Raw genomic sequence first — 19,049 nt, forward strand, 5'->3', positions numbered from 1 at the left:
TGAGTATAAAATAAATAATAAAGTATAATAATAGGTTAAGATAAGATTTTACATCTAAGCAGAAAATTCTAAGATCTCAATATGGATTTTGCTTTCTCTATAGGAAGATGTTAACAAATACTACATTTATTTATCACATTAAAAAATCAATAATATCTTTTAATATCATAATATATTATTTTTATTTCTCATTATTTGAAACAAAAGTCAAATGTATTTAATTGTTTAGTTTTAAACCAATTGACTTGGTCGACTTTGTTCTAGAGTACACACATTTCATTATTAAGAAGTTTATAATTTCAATTTTATATATTTTTATATACTTTAGTTAATATGAGTTCTCAGAGTTTGTTATAATACTTTTTATGTATTTTTAATATTTATATAGTTTCATACTTACTAGAAGTTTGTTTAAAATTAAATTGACCCATAAATGATAACATGCTTTATTGAGTTATATCTAGGTATAAATTACCTAATAAATAAGATCATAAAACACATAAGATCCTTCTATTTAATATTTAAGGAACGCGTATTTATTTTAATTTTGACTTTTCCTGGTAGAATTCTTAACATCTTCCTAAAGCGAAAGCTAATGCCGTGTTGGGTTCGTGATTCTCAAATTCTTCAAGGTCAAAACAATTTCCCAGAATCACGAACCTAAACCCTTCACACATCTTCGATTTCTCTCTCACGTCCGTGATCCTGTTAAAGCTTCGTCTTGTAATCGTACACCCTCTTTCGCTTTCGATTTTGGTGGAGGATTAACGATTTTGCTCAAGACTTGATTATAATCGTAAGAACACACGATTGCCTTTACTTTACTGTGTTTTAGTTGTTATAATTGTTCTTAATTTTCGTAATGATCATCACTGTTGCTGCATATGAACTGCACAAAACCAGAAGTTTTTGGTGAGTCCGGATGTTTGTGAATTCGGAATTGCAGAAACAATGTTGTCTTTTATGTGGTTTTATCACGTATGAGTAATTAGTCTAATTGATTTCGTTTTATCTTATTTATGCCTCTGTGTGTTCGTTTTATATGAGCTTGATTGTTGTAATACGGCAGCTCTGGATTCTTCCAATTCTTCTACTATCCGATTTGTTTGAAACCTTAAGGTTATTAAACTTATAATCAAGCTATACTCTGGCTTTCCAGCTGTGGCTATTCGATTCTATTACTCTATAATCAGTAGAGAACATTAGTAAGTTCATTCTGAACCGCATTGGTAACTGAGTATTCGTCCCATTTGAACATTTCAATCCATTTATGTTACTTGTCCTCGTTAATCTCAATTTCTCATTATCATAACTGAAGAGCCATTATAGTACTTGTTATCATTAAGGAGTCAAGCCACATTTTTCTATTCTTTATGAGAAATCCCCAATTGAATATCATGATCTTACCTATTCTTTATGCTTTTTTTTTTCTTTCTTTCTTCAGGTAGAGTATTATTTGGACCTGTACAGATAGTAGTTACTATTCATGGGTTGGCTTAGCAGAATTTTTAAAGGCTCCAACCATGAAGTTTCAGAAGGGGAATATAACTGGAGATATGAAGAGAATACAACATCAGCAGGAAATTACCCTTCTACATCTTGGGTAAAATCCATATTTTCACTCCCTTTTTGAGACATATCAATGTAATCAATCTTTGATATTGTAATTTGGAGGATAATCATTTCTCTTTTCAAATTGATCTATGCAATGTTTGACCTTTTTTCAAGCATTTCACCTTGGTATCTTTCTTGTCCAAATTTAATCTTACTTTCTTACATGAATAAAACTTTAGCAGGATCCACAGTCTGAGATAGAAGATATTGATCGTGCAATTGCAATATCACTTGCAGAAGAAGAAGGGAGAGGGAAACATGATGTAATTAGTAAGTGATGTAATTATAATCATCTGTGCTCATATTGTCCTTTTTCATAGTAAAACTATAGATTCAAATATATATACTAAAAGTCGTTTGTTTGTTTCTTAAATTCATTGGCTAGGTGATGATTCTCAACTGAAAGAAGATGAACAACTTGCAAGGGCATTACAGGAAAGTCTTAAAGTCGAGTCACCACCCAGAAATAGACATGTAAATGGAAATGGAAATGGAAATGGAAATATTTATCAACCTATACCATTCCCATATTCAACAGGATTTAGGTAACTTTATTTATTTCTTTATTGTAATTCCATTCTTAAAAAAATGTGTATAAATTGTATTATCATTTTGTTGTAGGATATGTGCTGGTTGTAATTACGAAATTGGGCATGGAAGATTTTTAAGTTGCATGGGTGCAGTTTGGCATCCAGAGTGTTTTAGATGCCATGCATGTAACCAACCAATTGCTGATTATGAGGTATTCATTTCATACATATTTTCAAGAAATAGTAATTTACTTTTGTTTATTTATAAATTATAATTTATAATTTATCCTACTTTTTTTCTCTACAGTTTTCAATGTCAGGAAATTATCCTTATCACAAATCTTGCTACAAGGAGCACTATCATCCAAAATGTGATGTTTGCCAACACTTTGTAAGTAGTATTAATAAACTATAAACTAAAACTTCCATTTTTTTTTCTTTAAAAAAATTTAAATTGTTTACAGATTCCAACAAATGCTGCTGGACTTATCGAGTATAGGGCCCATCCATTTTGGGCCCAAAAGTATTGCCCATTTCATGAGCATGATGGAACTCCTAGATGTTGTAGTTGTGAGCGAATGGAGGTATGTTATATAAACTTATAATGAATAGTTGAATACAATTACTTTGATTTTCTTTTTATTAAATATTTAATTTATTTTTTATAGCCACGTGAAACAAGCTATGCTGCTCTTAATGATGGGAGGAAGCTATGCCTTGAGTGTCTTGACTCTTCAGTGATGGATACAAGCGAATGTCAACCACTTTATCTTGATATTCAAGTGTTTTATGAAAGTATAAATATGAAAGTGGAACAAAAAATTCCTTTACTTTTGGTTGAGAGACAAGCTCTTAATGAAGCCATGGATGGAGAGAGAAATGTAAGTCAACATTTCTTTCCATCATTCAATCTTACACAGGACAAGACAGGTTGTACTGTCTGTTGTCAGTCTGTCAATCTGACACTGTTGTCAGTCTCTCAGATATGACTCAGACTATTGAGACAAAAGTAAACTTTTTAATCCCGCCTAGAACGGCGTAAACACTCACAATCTCTCGCCTATAAAAGAAAAAGACGAAAATACCCTCCTCATTTTTTTTATTTCAGGGTCATTACCACATGCCTGAGACGCGTGGACTATGCCTCTCGGAGGAGCAAACCGTCAGCACAGTATGTATTTATTTTTACTAATTATTTATTTCCTTAAATACCCTTTTAAAAAATTTATTAGTTTATTCATGATTTGACATGTGGCAGGTTTTGAGAAGACCAAGGATGGGGATGGGAAACCGGGTCCCGGATATGAAAACCGAACCGTATAAATTGACACGTCGCTGTGAGGTTACAGCCATTCTCATTTTATATGGCCTTCCAAGGTATTTTTTATTTTCTTTTTTAATTTTATAAAATTGTCAAATTTAGCTACCTTATAAGATCTGAGTTTGACATAATTTGTAAATAGGTTGCTGACTGGATCAATCTTAGCTCATGAAATGATGCACGCGTGGCTTCGACTTCAAGGTTTTTTTATTTGCACTCTTCGTTGAAACTATTTTTTTTTTTTTGACAAATAAATTATTTCTTTTTTTTGTTTTCCTTTAAAGGGTATCGAACACTTAGTCAAGATGTTGAAGAAGGAATATGTCAAGTGTTGGCTCACATGTGGTTAAGATCCCAAATAGCTTTGATATCAAGTGGGACCACGTCATCATCGTCATCATCATCATCATCATCATCTGCCACGTCATCAAGGAAAGGAGGGAAAAGGTCTCCGTTTGACAAAAAGCTTGCTGAGTTTTTCAAGCATCAGATTGAATCTGACATGTCACCGGTTTATGGGAATGGTTTTAGAGCTGGGAATCAGGCAGTAATTAAGTACGGACTTCCAAGAACCTTGGAACATATTCGATTGACAGGGACTTTTCCTTTCTAAATTTCGATCATTTTTTTTTGTTTCTTTGTGATTAGAGAATATATACCACTATTGAAATTGCATTTTTTTTTCTTCCACGTGTAGATTTTGTCTTTATAATAATAAAATCACGCATTCTTTTTTTCTTTCATTTGTTGTTGTTGTTGTTGGCTGCAATTCAGCTTTTTTATGATGCTTTTGTTGAAGGTTTGACATAGAGATGTGAATGGTGCCAAACTCATCACATATGACATACCCAAGTGAAAAGATCATAATGTTTCTCTTTTTTTCAATTAAAGTTGGGTGTGAAGAGAAAATTCATTGCAATTTGCAAATACAAATTAGGATGAATAAGTAGATATAGTTTTCTTGAAAGAATTCTATGTGGTTTACATGCTTTATGTGTAAGAATTTGCATGTTTTAAATCATATATAATACTATCGTTTGAAGCTTTCACTTGTAGAATTTTATAAACAACATTGATAGAATTTTTTTGAATGCAAATCACTAGATAGAGAAAATATATTCTTTCTTAATGTAAGGCCAAAATGGCGTCAAGTGCACATATATATATATATATATATATATATATATATATATATATATATATATATATATATATATATATATATATATATATATATATATATATATATATATTAAAGGAGAACATTTTTTAGGAATAGTAAATTTATGTTGTTTTTTGACAAGAATGGTCCTCTGTTTATGTGTTTGTGTTTAAATCCGCCTTTAGGTCATTTTATGTCGGTACCCATATTTTGTGCGGACACGTGTTGGGAATAGTTCCGGTTTCCTGGTCATTTTGTGTTCAAATCCGTCTTTAGGCGCAATTTTTGTTTTTTAAAACAAATATATATATAAAAAACAAACTTTTTACATCCTATAGTGAAAATGAATACGTAAAAAATAGGAATTTAATTTTTTTTAAAAGTCATTTTTAAAATGTAAAGTTATTTTGTTCATATTTCAATTTTGCTGAAAGACCTGTCGCATCCGACACCCGCAATGCAGGGGTTCCCCACCTAGTCTGAATGATACCGAAAATGATGTCTAAGCATCCATAAGGCTAGAGCCGACAAAAATCAATCCAACCCACCAACCTAACCCAAACCCAACCCAAAATTAACATGTTGGGTTGAGATTTCAACCATTTATGTTAAATGAGTTAACCCGTCTAACCCATTTAATTAAATAGGCTGAGTTGGGTAAAAATTATCAATCTGTTTTCAACACAACAACCTATTTAACTTTAATATATACTTAATTTAATAATTATTTGAATATTACCATATATTAATCTAAGTATTAATTTATATATTGCAATGCTCTATTGTTATTTATTTTTTTAAAATGCAATCATAATTTTTATCTTTTTTCTTTGCGTCAACAACACTAGTCACTATTTAAAAATACTTCGAAATTACATATCTTTAATGTTATTTGAACAATTTCTTTGTACTTGTAAATTGAGATTGTGCTTTTATTATATTTTCAAAGTTTATTTAAGTTTGGAATTATTTTAAGTGGTGTAATCTTTATTTAATTTAGTTTCAGGTTTAACCTATTTATTTAACAGGTTGACTTGAAAATTACATAAATGGGTCAACCCGGTGACAACTCATTTATCTAAAAGGTTGGGTTGGGTTGAAAATATCCACCCATTTAAATAAAAAAGTTGGGTTTGGTTGAAATATTCAACACATCTGTATCTCTCTCTCTCTCTCTCTCTCTCATATATATATATATATATATATATATATATATATATATATATTGAATGACAAACTAATCTACTCCTATATATCACAATCAATGTCTTCGACAAAACCTAAACCAATGACCTTTCAATTGAGAGATCTATTTTATCGAGAACATCTATAATGCATAATTTAATAAAATAATTAATGATGTGTAATACATGGTTGGCATTTAATAAGTTAAGCTCGATCATAATAATGAAATGATATCTTGGATTTCAATCAATGTTTTATGTGAAAATACGTTTTTTTTTTTGTATAAATGTAACGACGTAAATTTTAAACCAATTTTTCATTTTTTTAATTATCAAAAAACACATGTAACAATTCTCAAAAACTCCAAATACCAATATTCAACATAGTTTTCAAAAACATTTATTCACAATCCAGGATCCACAAAATATAATTCCAACTCCATAGCGTGTGTACAATTATGCCGGTGCCTTCCCGCGATCCTCTGAGGTACCTGAAACACATAACGCATAACACGGTACGCACGCATGTTTAGTAAGTTCCCCAAAATACCACGCACAAATAATTAGCCACTCGAGGCTATAGCTTTGTAAGACCTTCCGGTCCCACAACTCTGATGGACCTTTTGGTCCTAGCTCTGTAGACCTTTCGATCCTAACTTTGTTGACCTTCCAGTCACAACTCTGTTGACCTTCTGGTCCTAGCTTTGTAAGCTCAGGGTATAACATATACAAATCACATAAACAGAAGCATAATATCACGTAACTCATGTAAGCACATAAGACCCTCTGGTCATGCATAGTCACCACTCTAGGTAAGGTATAGTGAGAAGACTCACCTCGCAGCTAGTAGGAAATAGACACGTACTCGAGAATCCCGAACTAGCCTCCGCCTAACGCATTAGACAAACATTACAATCAATTATCCTTCATTTTCTCATTTACACCTAAAGTCCTCTTTTCTCTTTCTACTCTCTTGGATGGGTAAAAGACTATTTTACACCTTCATGGTCTCAATGTTCCTAATTGACCCACTCTCAAGTCAACAAAAGTCAATATGAGTCAACAACCAAAGTTGACCCGACTCGCCGAGTGTACTTAGGTGACTCACCGAGTCCACTCGTATCCTCTGAATTCTTCCAAGGGTCTCACACAACCCGTCGAGTTAACCCTTAACTCGATAGGTTATCACTGGGTCACAAATCGTTGGGGCAACCCGATCCGACTCGTCGAGTCATCTCATAGACTCGACGAGTTGACTCATCTGGATGTCTCATTTGGACGCCTGAGATCAGATCTGCAACTCCAACCTCTAGATCTAGTCTCCTAATACCCAAAAGTCACGTAAAGGTTCGATCTTGATGACCATGCATGGCATAAAATGCTCCATAATGCCATCACAAGCTCCAAGGAAGGTCAAGTGCATGGGGACTTGCCTCTAACTCAAAAAAAGTTCGAATCTTTGGACCCTCAAGGTCCTTTCTAGTCCAGATATGAGGTTCTAACCTCAAACCATGCCCAAATAGCTCAAGAACACAATATGCTTGAGAGAAAACCCTAAAAGCTCCCAAAAATGGGATCTAACAAACAAGAGGTCAAGATGAGAGCTTTATACCTCTGAATAGCAGCTAATAACAGAAGAATGCAGGATCCACAGCCTTCTCTTGATTAGATCCACCAACTCTTCCAATCTTTTCTCCAAAAAGCTCAAGAATGCTCAAGATGGCCTCTCTCTCTCTCTCTCTATACAATGAAAATGACAGGTTAGGGTTTCTCTCTGGGGAAGGTGGCCGTAAAGGGGGGCCATAAGGGCCTTTAAATAGGCCACAAGCCCAAGAAATTAGGGTTTCCTTCAGCAGCGCTGACTCGACGAGTCGACTCGATGAGTGGACTCATGGACTCGTCGAGTCCGCTCATTAATCCACGTCACTAGTCGCGACTTTACTCGACGAGTTAAGGCACTAACTCGTCGAGTCACTTCACATAACACAAAATAAATACTTAAAATATTATACCTGGAAATCCGGATGTTACAATAAATATGATTTTATAAAGAAAAAACATATTAGAAACAATTTTTTGAGAAAAAAGTTGTAAAAAAAAAACTAAAGTTAGGATGAATTCATAATAAAATTCTAAAATTTAGGCAAAAAGGGTAAAGTTTAGACCAAAATTGTAACAAAATTTAAAATCTGGGCCAAAAGTGTAAATTTTGGACCAAATTCGTAATAAATTTTGAAATCTGGGACAAAATGTAATTTTTGAAAGTTGGATGACCTGTTGACCGGATCAAAGAGTTAAGTTAAATACGATTACCGGTATTTGAGACTTAATTAAATAAAAAAAATATAGAAACTAAATCGATTATAAGGCCAATATATAGGGACTTTATTGCAGTTTTTCCCTTTAGAGTATAACCATTTATAGATTAGCCTATAAATGACGAAGTATAATTGAAATTTCTAAATTGAATTCAGACAAACAAAACATCGAAAAAATATCAAACTACAAAAATAAATATTGTAAACTAAAAACATAAAATAACAACGTTGTATTCGAACAAAACGCAAAAGGATAATTATAATAAATAATAAATTTGTATTCAATTTATAAGCGTAAAGAGGATCAAATAAAAAGAAACACAAATAAACATATTATTTTAAATAATTTAAATGAAAATAAAAATATTAATAATTATATTAAGTTTTTTAAATAATATATATATATATATATATATATATATATATATATATATATATATATATATATATATTAATCTATCTTAAGTAAAATAAGAAACTAAAAAACATAAATATTAAAGCTTTCATATAGGGAAAATATCCTAAATACAACCAATAACACAGCTTATCTATTAGGTCGTTTGAAGGGTTTTTTTTTTAATTTTTATAACTTAGTTTCAAATGTGGATGCCACGTGGCTAAGTAATCGGGTATAACCGATAAAAACGGAGACAAAATGGTATTTTAAAACTAAAGTTGAAAGTCTGTTTGTTTATTTGGTGCAATTAAAACTTTAGTAATCTAAATAGGTGTGAGACCCATGTATTAAATGAGTTTATTTAATATATATATATATATATATATATATATATATATATATATATATATATATATATATATATATATATATATATAATTTTAATAATTTGAAAAGTTTGAATTTATAAGAAAAATGATAATTTTTTTGAATTATTAAAATTAATGAGGCTTTAATGTATTGAATACATTACATATATAAACATTTTCTAATAAATACCTTATATATATATATATATATATATATATATATATATATATATATATATATATATATATATATTAACTTACATATTAAATGTGGAATTTTAATTTAATAAAATAAAAAATACAATAAAATGACAAGTAGAAAATAGAAAATTTAGAATTTTTAGAAAATGTCATGTATCCAAATAAAAAAGAAAATGATACGTGTAAAAAAAACATTCATTTATTAGAATAGATATATAAAATTTATGTTATTGATTATTATTTTGGATTATTTTTCTGGAAAAAAAATTGTGCGAAAAGTAAAACAATAAGGTGAATATATACATTAAAATCTATATTATAACATCATGGATTCCTAAGTTTAGTTCATTAATAATTGTAGGAAAAATGGAATGTTGATGGCTATTCATTACACTCTACTTAAATCATTGGATTTTTTAGCCTGTCCATATCAAGTATTTGAGCGGCAAAAGTGGGTGGGATCAAGGGCAAAGAAGAAGAAGGTAAAATGTAAATATGATAGGATATCAAAAAGTAGATTTAATATGGATACAAAAGTTAAATTTTGAAACGAAAAATCCATGTTCTTATTACACATTTAACAAACATTATGGAACCCTTTCTTTTCCTAGTTACAAAATTACAAAATCACGAATTTACAAATCATTATTCGAGTATTTGAACAAAAATGTTCATCTTACTAGCCACCAGCCAGTCGTAATAATTACGTTTACTCGAAGAACCATTTGTATATATGTTTATGTACATTCTTGATCATGTTGTACATGATAATTGATAAACAAATTTCAGCTTCAATTGTTCAAGAATCAAACGAAAATGGAGGCTTCAAAAGATCATAAGGTGCCCAAAGAGCATCCAATGGACATGGTCTCTCCGCATCAAGTCTCACCCATGGCTTACTTTTACCACTCCAATGCAATAAACTCACCGGTCCGGGATGTAAATCTCTACAAAGCCCACGAAAATTGTCCCCGCCGAGACCATGCTGGTTCCACCGATGATCCACCGGAGCTATCTTTCCGGCGAAAACAAGCAAGAATGGAGGCAAAGAACCTAGTTCATAAATCCTCATACGTTTCTGCAACTCCATCCATTCTTCTATCTTTGTCGTGTATCCGCCGTCACGCCACCTGTCTAAGTCCATAACCATCACTCCGGTATTGAAGTAGCAAGGTTTCCGGTCATCAAAAGTTGAAGAGAGCGATGGGTTTGACCAGAAAGTAGGTGTAAAGTAGAAGGTGAAGTTAGCGTTGCAGTATTCCGGCGCGGCAAGAATGGAGTCTCTGAGTGGAGTTGCAGCAAGCTTTGCTATGTCGTCGACGAGCACAAGGTCAGAGTCCAGGTACACCACTTTACGGACATGGGTAGGGAGTATGTCTGCGAGGTAGCTCCGGGCGTAGTTGAGTGGGCAGTCAAGGGCGGCGCGTATGGAGGTGGAGATGAGTCCGGCCACCACTGAATCCTCAAAAGGGTAGACGTTGAATCTTAGATAAGGAAAAGAGTTAGCAATGGTGTCGTGTAGGAGAAACGTGTTGGAAGAAGCGGAGGTGACAAAGTGGAAGATTATGTTTTCCGGGCAGGAGGAGTGCTGAAGGACGGAGAGTATGGCGGCCATTGATCCACGGATGTAGGCGGCGTCAAGAGTCATGGCGACATGTACTGTTGAACCATCTTCGGTGTGGTCAGTTGAAGGGCATTCCGGCGAATTGTAGAATTGTGGGGCTTCTTTGAATTGTTGTGAGATGGAGAGGGTGGGTGCGGCGGAGGAAGGGAGGAGAAGGAGGAGGAGGAGGAGGGAGAGAGGAATGAATTTAATCATGGCCGGAGGTGTTTCTGTAATGTCGGAGGAGGTGTTATGGTATTTAAAAGCAAGAAAGGAATCGTAAATTGGGGTTGAAGCAATTGTTTTCTTTCACCGGTCTTCGTCTACCAGCAGCTGTAAGCTGCCGGCCGGTTTGAACCGAGTCTTGGATTTTGATATATATATATATATATATATATATATATATATATATATATATATATATATATATATATATATATATATATATATATATATATATATATATATATATATATATATATATATATATATATATATATATATATATATATATAGAGAGAGAGAGAGAGAGAGAGAGAGAGAGAGAGAGAGAGATATAGAAAATACTCCAATATAATCTCAATTGTATAACAACTCCATTTAAAATTAAAGGTGTCATTTTTAATTTTTATATATACTATTTTTATCCATATTTTAAGGTTTGTTAAGCAAATTAGCTTAAAAACTAACTTTTATGTTATAATATAGTTGGTTAATAATATTGTTAATAACCCATAACCTATTTGATTAAGTTAAATATGGTTTGGTAAAAAAAATATCTTATAAGCTAGATGTCAAATATAAACGGGTAAAAAAAGATTTAGCACAAAACACAATGAAATATTATCGAAATAAATTGCAAATTTCATCATATTAAAATAATTAATAACAAAGATATTTTCTATAAGTTGGGATTAACTCACTTAGCTAATAAGGTGTCTAACTAAAGTTTCTAACAAGGTATAAAACACATTATTGCTTTCAGTATCATATTTTTAATATGGATGAAATTTTTATCTACTTACAATCTTAACATATAATTTTTTTGAATAAGAATATTAACTTTAAAAAAAAAATATATGGAGAGATTAAAGACAAGGGTGGGTAAAAGTGTCATTTCAAGACATTTGTGTGTTGTTGACTATCATGGTCGAATGTTGAGATGCAACATTTGGTGAAAGGGGTACATGAGCGACCACACGCTGACACGAGAGCGTATACCACTCTAAGCAAAAGCAACACTTCAACTTCTAAATATGTGCGATGGCAACAAACACTTACAAATTGTTTAATTTTTGGAAATTTATTAAATTCAAGTTATTAGAATAGAATCCATTTAAAAAAATCCCCTAAACGTGTTTCACATGTATACGTAGTCAGATCAAATGGCATGAAACGTTGCAAAATTTCACGTCATTAGTTTTATGACTTGGCCCATTACATAGAATGAGAATATTTTATGGAGTAAGTTACACGAATAGTCCCTGTGGTTTGGGTAATTTATACGTTTGGTTCATAACTTATTTTTTTTAACTCGGAAGGTCTCTACTGTTTGTTTTTGTTACGTGATTATTTAATGTCTTATCTAAAAAGACAATTTTTACCTTGATTTTGTATTTTATTTAAATAAACACACTTCAACCCCATTTTCACCTCACCTTATTTTACCTTACATACTCCACCTTATTTAAATAAATTAAAAAATCAAGAGCAAAATAGTCTTTTAGATAAGACATGGACCAAGCATGCAATAAAAACAAACTATAAGGTCCTTCTAGGTTAAAAAAATAAATTATGGACCAAACATACAAATTATCCCAAACTATAGGGACCATTCGTATAATTTACTCTATTTTATGATAAAACGTTTTCTTTTATGAAATAAACTTTTAATATGTATTGACAATTTATTTATTTATTTTAGAATGATGCGATCCATACATATTTTAATCTAATCCTAAACTAATTTTGTCAAATTAGCTAAGATTTAGTAAGGCCTCGTTTGATACACATATTTTCAGGTCCAAACAGGTTTTTCTGTCTGAATGGACCGAAAAGATTGTTTGATTTGCACAAAAAAATGGTCTTTTCCGGTAAGATATGTCTTTCCCAGAAAACCCCAAAATCATATCTTTCTGGTTGAATGGGATGGAAAGACAATTATGCACCAAACCCCACCTTTTTCTTTTTTTCTTGGATTATTAATTTTTTTAAATAATTTTTTTTAAATTTTTATTTTTTATTTTTTATTACTTTTTTTCATCATTCAGCACAGTCAATCAGATGTACAATCAAACAACATGATTTCTTTTCCAGTCAGAAAACTTTCCCAGACAGCACTTTACCAGACAACATTTTTCCATACAGAAACTATCAAACGGTATCTAAATGTTGTCTGAGGAGTCTCATTGTGTTTTTAACTATGTTCATTATGAAAATGATACATCAACAAGTGGTCGCACAAGATTTACCCTTTTTTATATGATTTTTCAACTTTTCTGAAAGATAATGGTGTAAATTTACAATTATAACCATGGAATTACAAATTTCACATAATGTTCCTAGATAACATGTTATATTAATGTGGTGGTGTTGCCCATGCTTTGCCAATGTATTTGCTCAAATTAATACCATATAACATGTTATATTAATGAATGTATCGCCATTAAAACATGTACCATAAAGTAGGGATATGGCCGCCTATTTCGATACCCATAACTCTTCTATGGCTATTTTGTCTTACGGTTAATATATATATATATATATATATATATATATATATATATATATATATATATATATATATATATATATATATATATATATATATATATATATATATATATGAGATATTAAATATCCAATCATAAGGAAATATGAATATCCAATGAAATTATTTTGTATTAATAACTAAAGACCAAAAACCTAAATATCATGAATCCCATTACATGAGTAACTAGAAATTTTGTGAAAAATATTTTATTGTAAGGTTTATTAGATTTAGGGTGAGTTTGATTCATAGAGTTAGGACAGAGGGAGTGGGCAACATGTTGAGGGATTTATGGGGAGATATTGGCAACGTCATAGGGAACATCATTCTCTTTTGTGGTAGGTCTGATAAATTTTGACACGACCCATAACACAACACGAAATAAATGAGTTTGAGTTGAGCTTTTCAACCTGTCAATCCACCAACTCATCAACTCGTTTATTAAACATGTCATATATGAGTTTCTCAAGAAATATACGGGTTGACCTGCCAACCCGTTTAGAATTTTAATAAAAAAATTATATATTTTTTAAATGTATTAAGTATTATACACTATACAATTTATACTTTATACTAGGATAGGATACCCGATACCATTGACCATTTGACATTAGACATTTGCCCTAAATAATCTCAGTATCTCACAAACAAAATCGAATAAGCCCTCTATCGCTCTCCCCTCTGTGATGAACGATAAAACGAACTCACAAAGAATGGAGGCATGAATGATTGAATCATTATTGAATGAAGTCGACGCTTGAATGTGAAAGACAAATGCACAACGTAGTAGGCAATTGATTTGCTGCGATCTAACCTACGAACATAGGAACCCAAATCAGGCCCACAATGTAAAATCCGGATTTTCAGGTATTATATTTTATTCTTTATATTTTGGAAGTTGTGAGGAGACTCGGCGAGTTGGTGTTTAAACTCGCCGAGTATGGTCGCGGATTCTTATCCGGGTTCATAGCTGGACTCGGCGAGTCCACGCTGTTTAATGAAACCCTAATTTCCAGGGTTTGAGACCTATTTAAAGGCCCTTAGGGCCGTCATTTGCGGCCACCAAACCCCAGAGAGAAACCCTAAGAGATCTAGAGCGTTTGTGAGGAAGGAGGGGCCATTCTTGATCCTTTTGTTGGTGTTTTTGCAAGAGGGAGGTGACCAAGGCAAGAGGAGGCTAAAGGAGGTGCGATTTTGGTGATTTCTGAGTTCTTAGAGACCATATTGAGGTATTTTGTTCGGACCTTCTTTAGTTTTGGTGTTGATTCTTAGTGTTAGAGTTTTCTAACCCTTTTAGAGGTTGGATAAATGGAGCATTTGGTCCCTTCTCGAGTCTATGTCTTGGATCTGGACCCAAAGAGGTCCAGAGACCTTAACCCTTGGAGCTTTATGAGTCATTTTGGGAGCCATGAGCTTGGGATGTAATTTTTGGGGCTAAATCACCAAGTTAGACCATTTAGATGTTATATGAGTGTCAAGGTCTGAACTTTACGTTATTATCATGCTTGGGAAGGCCAGATCTATGAATGTATGGAACAGATCTGACCTCGGGAGTTGTATGGAGTTTGTGCATGGCATGAACTCGCCGAGTCCGAAGAACAGACTCGGCGAGTAGGATGAGGGTTTCCCGTAAATCACTCAGTGAGTAGACTTGCCGAGTTGGGGAATAACTCGGAGAGTCAGGGAGAGTTAGGGGGGACTGGAGTTCAAGGCCGAACTCGCCGAGTTGTTCTTGAGACTCGGCGAGTTGAGTCGGGGTGGCCCCGCAATTCATGCCAGGTGTGACTCGTCGAGTCAGGGGAAGTACTCGACGTGATAAGAGAGGGACTAAGAGAGTCAGTGGACACGTGTAGACTCGCCGAGGCGCCCAAATAACTCGACGAGTCGGGTCAAAGTTTGACCGTTGACTTTTGTTAACTTTTAGGGTTGAGTATAGTGGTATTTATGAGAGTATTACTTTGTGTGATTAGTGATGGGTTTTGGTCCTAAGAACATCCTATGTGCTCATACAAACCCTAATGCTTGGATCTAGGTTTCTCTATTGTACATGCAAGTTATCGAAGACTATAAACCCTAATTCTAGCATATGGAAATCGATATTAACATATAATTAGGTTTAAGATATTACCTTGATTGTTATGTAGTAATAACAATCCCAATTCCTCCTTGAATTGACTTTAGGAAGCTTAGAGTCACAATTGTCACTCCTCTAATGGTTCACAAACACCATAAGCAAGAGGATGAAGAGGAGAGAGGATGGAGGCTGCCCAAAAACGTCTACAAGCCCTAGAGGAGTCTTCTCCACGTTTTTGGGTCATAAGGGGTCTTTATATAGTGAGGCCATTAGGGTTATCTAAAAAGGAAACCCTAATTTGGATGCTTAAGCCCTAAGCAACCCATAGACTCCTTTAATTAAAGCCTTGGACGATTTCCTTATGGGTTTCCCCATAGAATTCGTCCACCCCTTAATACAAGGCAATCCATGGCCCAAATTGCAATTATCTTATAATTACAATTCCAGTACCTTAAGTTTAATTAATCTCTTTTAGTCACAAAACTAATTACCAATTAATTATTGACTAATATTAATTAAACGGTATGATTTCTCCTTTAATATATTATTTCCATAATATATTAATAAATCATATTTAATCCTTTCTCTCCATAATTCATCCTATCAAGTTGCTTTGGTGAAAGCAACCCAAAAGAACCACGCACCATCGGGTCAAGTACATACCAAAATAGTTATGGACTTAGACACTAATCCAACAGTCTCCCACTTGGATAAGTCTAATAACTATTCTACGTATGACTTCAGATCCTGATCTGCAATCGTAGCTTTCCAAAGCTGCTTTCAACTCTGATCATATCAGATACGCGTGTCCTTAAGATAAGGGATCATATATTCCTCCATTCTAGATATCGTATGAGACATGATTTCAAATCATTCTCTTTGTACTATATCTCGATTCCTGATTTATGACGACTGACTAATTGAACAAATCAAATTAGCCCTAGCCCGGCCGAGCATTTACGTTTGTCATCACAAAATCATCGAGGGGCCCAAAGATATCGCTTTTATCCTACTTTGGATAAAAGGAACGCATAAACTTTGATACAATGCTTGCTTGCACTTACTCACCGAATCACACACAACAATATGTTTTATAACACCAAGTTACTGGTGCGTTTACATATTATCAATGTGCAACCGATTTGCAAGATACAACTCACACATCTCGGTTTCAAGAATATAAGATGTTATCGTCTCACCAATCACTCGTGATACAATCCATGGAGTGATCCAAGTGAGCGTGGGTTTAATCCAATGCTCAAATCATATTCATAAGCACTCATGAACGTTGCAGCAAACATTTGCTTATGTATAATACTCTTTTAGACAATCCACTCACCAATTCACGACAGTCTTCATTCATATCTACTTCCAACATATGAACGACTGTGGCCCATTCGAATAATTTGATTATTCTTAATAAATTCAATTATTCTGGAAGTCAAAACATGCAAATGTGAAACACAAGAATAATACTAATCCCATATGGCCTCAAACCTTTGAGTAAAAATAAAACTCCTTTTATTTATCACCATATCAATTACTCATTATTTGTCGTTTCGGGTAATCAACTTCTTACTTGAATTACTACACTTGTCCCATGCTCCTAGCATGCACAAAATGTTTACCTATGGTTCTTACTTTGTGAAATAGACCAAATTGAGCACATTTCCAATCATTCTCATTTCACAACTCCAAATCCTTTTTCCATAAGTGAAATAATAGCAAATTCTTGCCACTTATAGAATATGCTAGATTCTAACATTCTATGCAACGATCCTTTCGTAATGTCACTGCACCAAAGTCACAAAGACTATTGCCAATGATATTACAAAGTCCTCTATCGGAGATTGTTACAAGACAATTCCTTAGATACGATGTCTCTCACTCAAAGTACATTCTTTGAACATCCTTTTACATAAAAGTTTCTAATCTAGACATAGATTTTCAATATTCAATTCCCAATATGGACACACTTCCATATTTTCCATATGACAACTCATTCTTAATAGAATCTTATCTATTCGTAATGATGTCGATATGGTCCATCCAATATGGAAACATTTCCATAATTTCCATATGACAACTCATTCTTAATAGAATCTTTTCTATTCATAATAATGTCGATATGGTCCATCCAATACCATACTTCCAACTACTCACAAGCGACCAATCCTCGTCAAACTTTGGATTGTCCTTTGATAGTTGTTTAATTATTTTAGTCAAAACCGATTCTAGTCCCTTTTCCCTCTAAATGCGTTAGACATTTGGAAAATTTTAGAATGGTCAAATATTAAAGCATTTGCAATCGATCCTATACCCGAAGCGTATGGGACACGACGCATAATGTTTTATTTGCTATGTTCTCAAAATTTGAATTGTGAAGAGGAATGCCGTAGTCATAATCGAAATTTTAAGAACACACTATGTACTTTTGACTAAATTTATTAACCTTTCTCAACCTAAGCCTTTAGATTTGAAATGAAGCATAATATTCTCTCCCTTAATTATAGTAAAACAACTTTACAACCCTTACAACTTTGCAAACTATAACTCTTGTTTTCTATAATTAATATTGCCAACTTGCAATATGTGCTTTAATAATCATACAATCATAACATTTATGCTCCCACTATCATGATGATTATTATACAACATAACACTTATGCTCCCACTAGCTTTGACATGTATTCAGAAACAACTTAACTTTCAGAAAAACAATGTTTATTGAATTTCTTAAGTTCATGTTTCTAATACTTAGTGCTTTGATAATCTTTTATCAAGGCTTCTTGAACTTATACACCTTTGCCTTAGATAGTTCATATGTGTGTGTAAACAATTGCCAAACCTCACAATTCAAATTATGGAAAGGGATACCGTAACCATAATCGAATTCGAGAATGCAATTTTACAATCACTATATTCTTAAAATCTTTCTTAGTGAAATCATTTCCTCACAATCATTTTCATGAAGTAAGAAATCTTATGACACTTAGATTTAAACGGTGTATGTGTTCCTATCCATGTGAATTTGTTAAAACCAAGGTTTACGGCAAATTCAAACTCATATGGACCGAATTTCTTAATCTCGATTTCTTGCCTTATGGTAGCACAGCTGCCCACCACGTCTTCCAAGTAGTTAAGCAGCTCACCTTTTCTTATCAATGTACTTTCCATTGATCAAGTTCCTTGCCCTTTATGCATTCAAATGAGAACTCATAGGGCTCACATGCATAATTAACTCAATTGGAACGGCACAGAAACAAAATAATGTCAACATGATATGTTGTAAACCTCAACTTGTGTGCTAGTGATGATCGATAAGGTCTATTTGATTTGTTCTTGAAACCTTTCAAGACCAATAAGACTCCCACTGACTCCTTGACATATAAGATTCTCTTGTCAATAACCATTTCTTGACAAACAAATATTCAAGAGTTAGTGTAGCATTTATCAAAACACTTCATAAATTGGTTCAAGCTGGTCTTTGTCTTATCCAAGACATCA

At 33.0% G+C, this 19,049-nt stretch overlaps 2 protein-coding genes across 3 annotated transcripts; one reads left to right on the top strand and one right to left on the bottom strand.

The window, feature by feature from the left end:
- Positions 1-539: 539 nt before the first annotated feature.
- LOC111914107 (protein DA1) lies at positions 540-4,208 on the top strand. 2 transcript variants are annotated; one of them, XM_023909844.3, is made up of 12 exons: positions 540-796; positions 1,445-1,603; positions 1,794-1,884; positions 2,000-2,159; positions 2,236-2,356; positions 2,452-2,535; positions 2,609-2,728; positions 2,813-3,025; positions 3,253-3,315; positions 3,403-3,521; positions 3,608-3,666; positions 3,750-4,208. In XM_023909844.3, exons 2-12 carry the CDS (start codon positions 1,487-1,489, stop codon positions 4,076-4,078), a joined length of 1,476 nt encoding a protein of 491 aa, XP_023765612.1. In that variant the 5' UTR covers positions 540-796; positions 1,445-1,486; the 3' UTR covers positions 4,079-4,208. The 2 variants fall into 2 exon arrangements, with proteins under 2 accessions (XP_023765612.1, XP_023765613.1); XM_023909845.3 differs by having other exon boundaries at positions 1,797-1,884.
- Positions 4,209-9,620: 5,412 nt separating this feature from the next.
- On the bottom strand, positions 9,621-11,071 carry LOC111914108 (probable galacturonosyltransferase-like 1). Its single transcript, XM_023909846.2, has one exon. The coding sequence runs from the start codon at positions 10,912-10,914 to the stop codon at positions 9,895-9,897; it is 1,020 nt and encodes a 339-aa protein (XP_023765614.1). The 5' UTR covers positions 10,915-11,071; the 3' UTR covers positions 9,621-9,894.
- Positions 11,072-19,049: the final 7,978 nt, after the last annotated feature.

The sequence above is a fragment of the Lactuca sativa genome, chromosome 6 (genome assembly GCF_002870075.4).
Source record: "Lactuca sativa cultivar Salinas chromosome 6, Lsat_Salinas_v11, whole genome shotgun sequence".
NCBI lineage: Eukaryota > Viridiplantae > Streptophyta > Magnoliopsida > Asterales > Asteraceae > Lactuca > Lactuca sativa.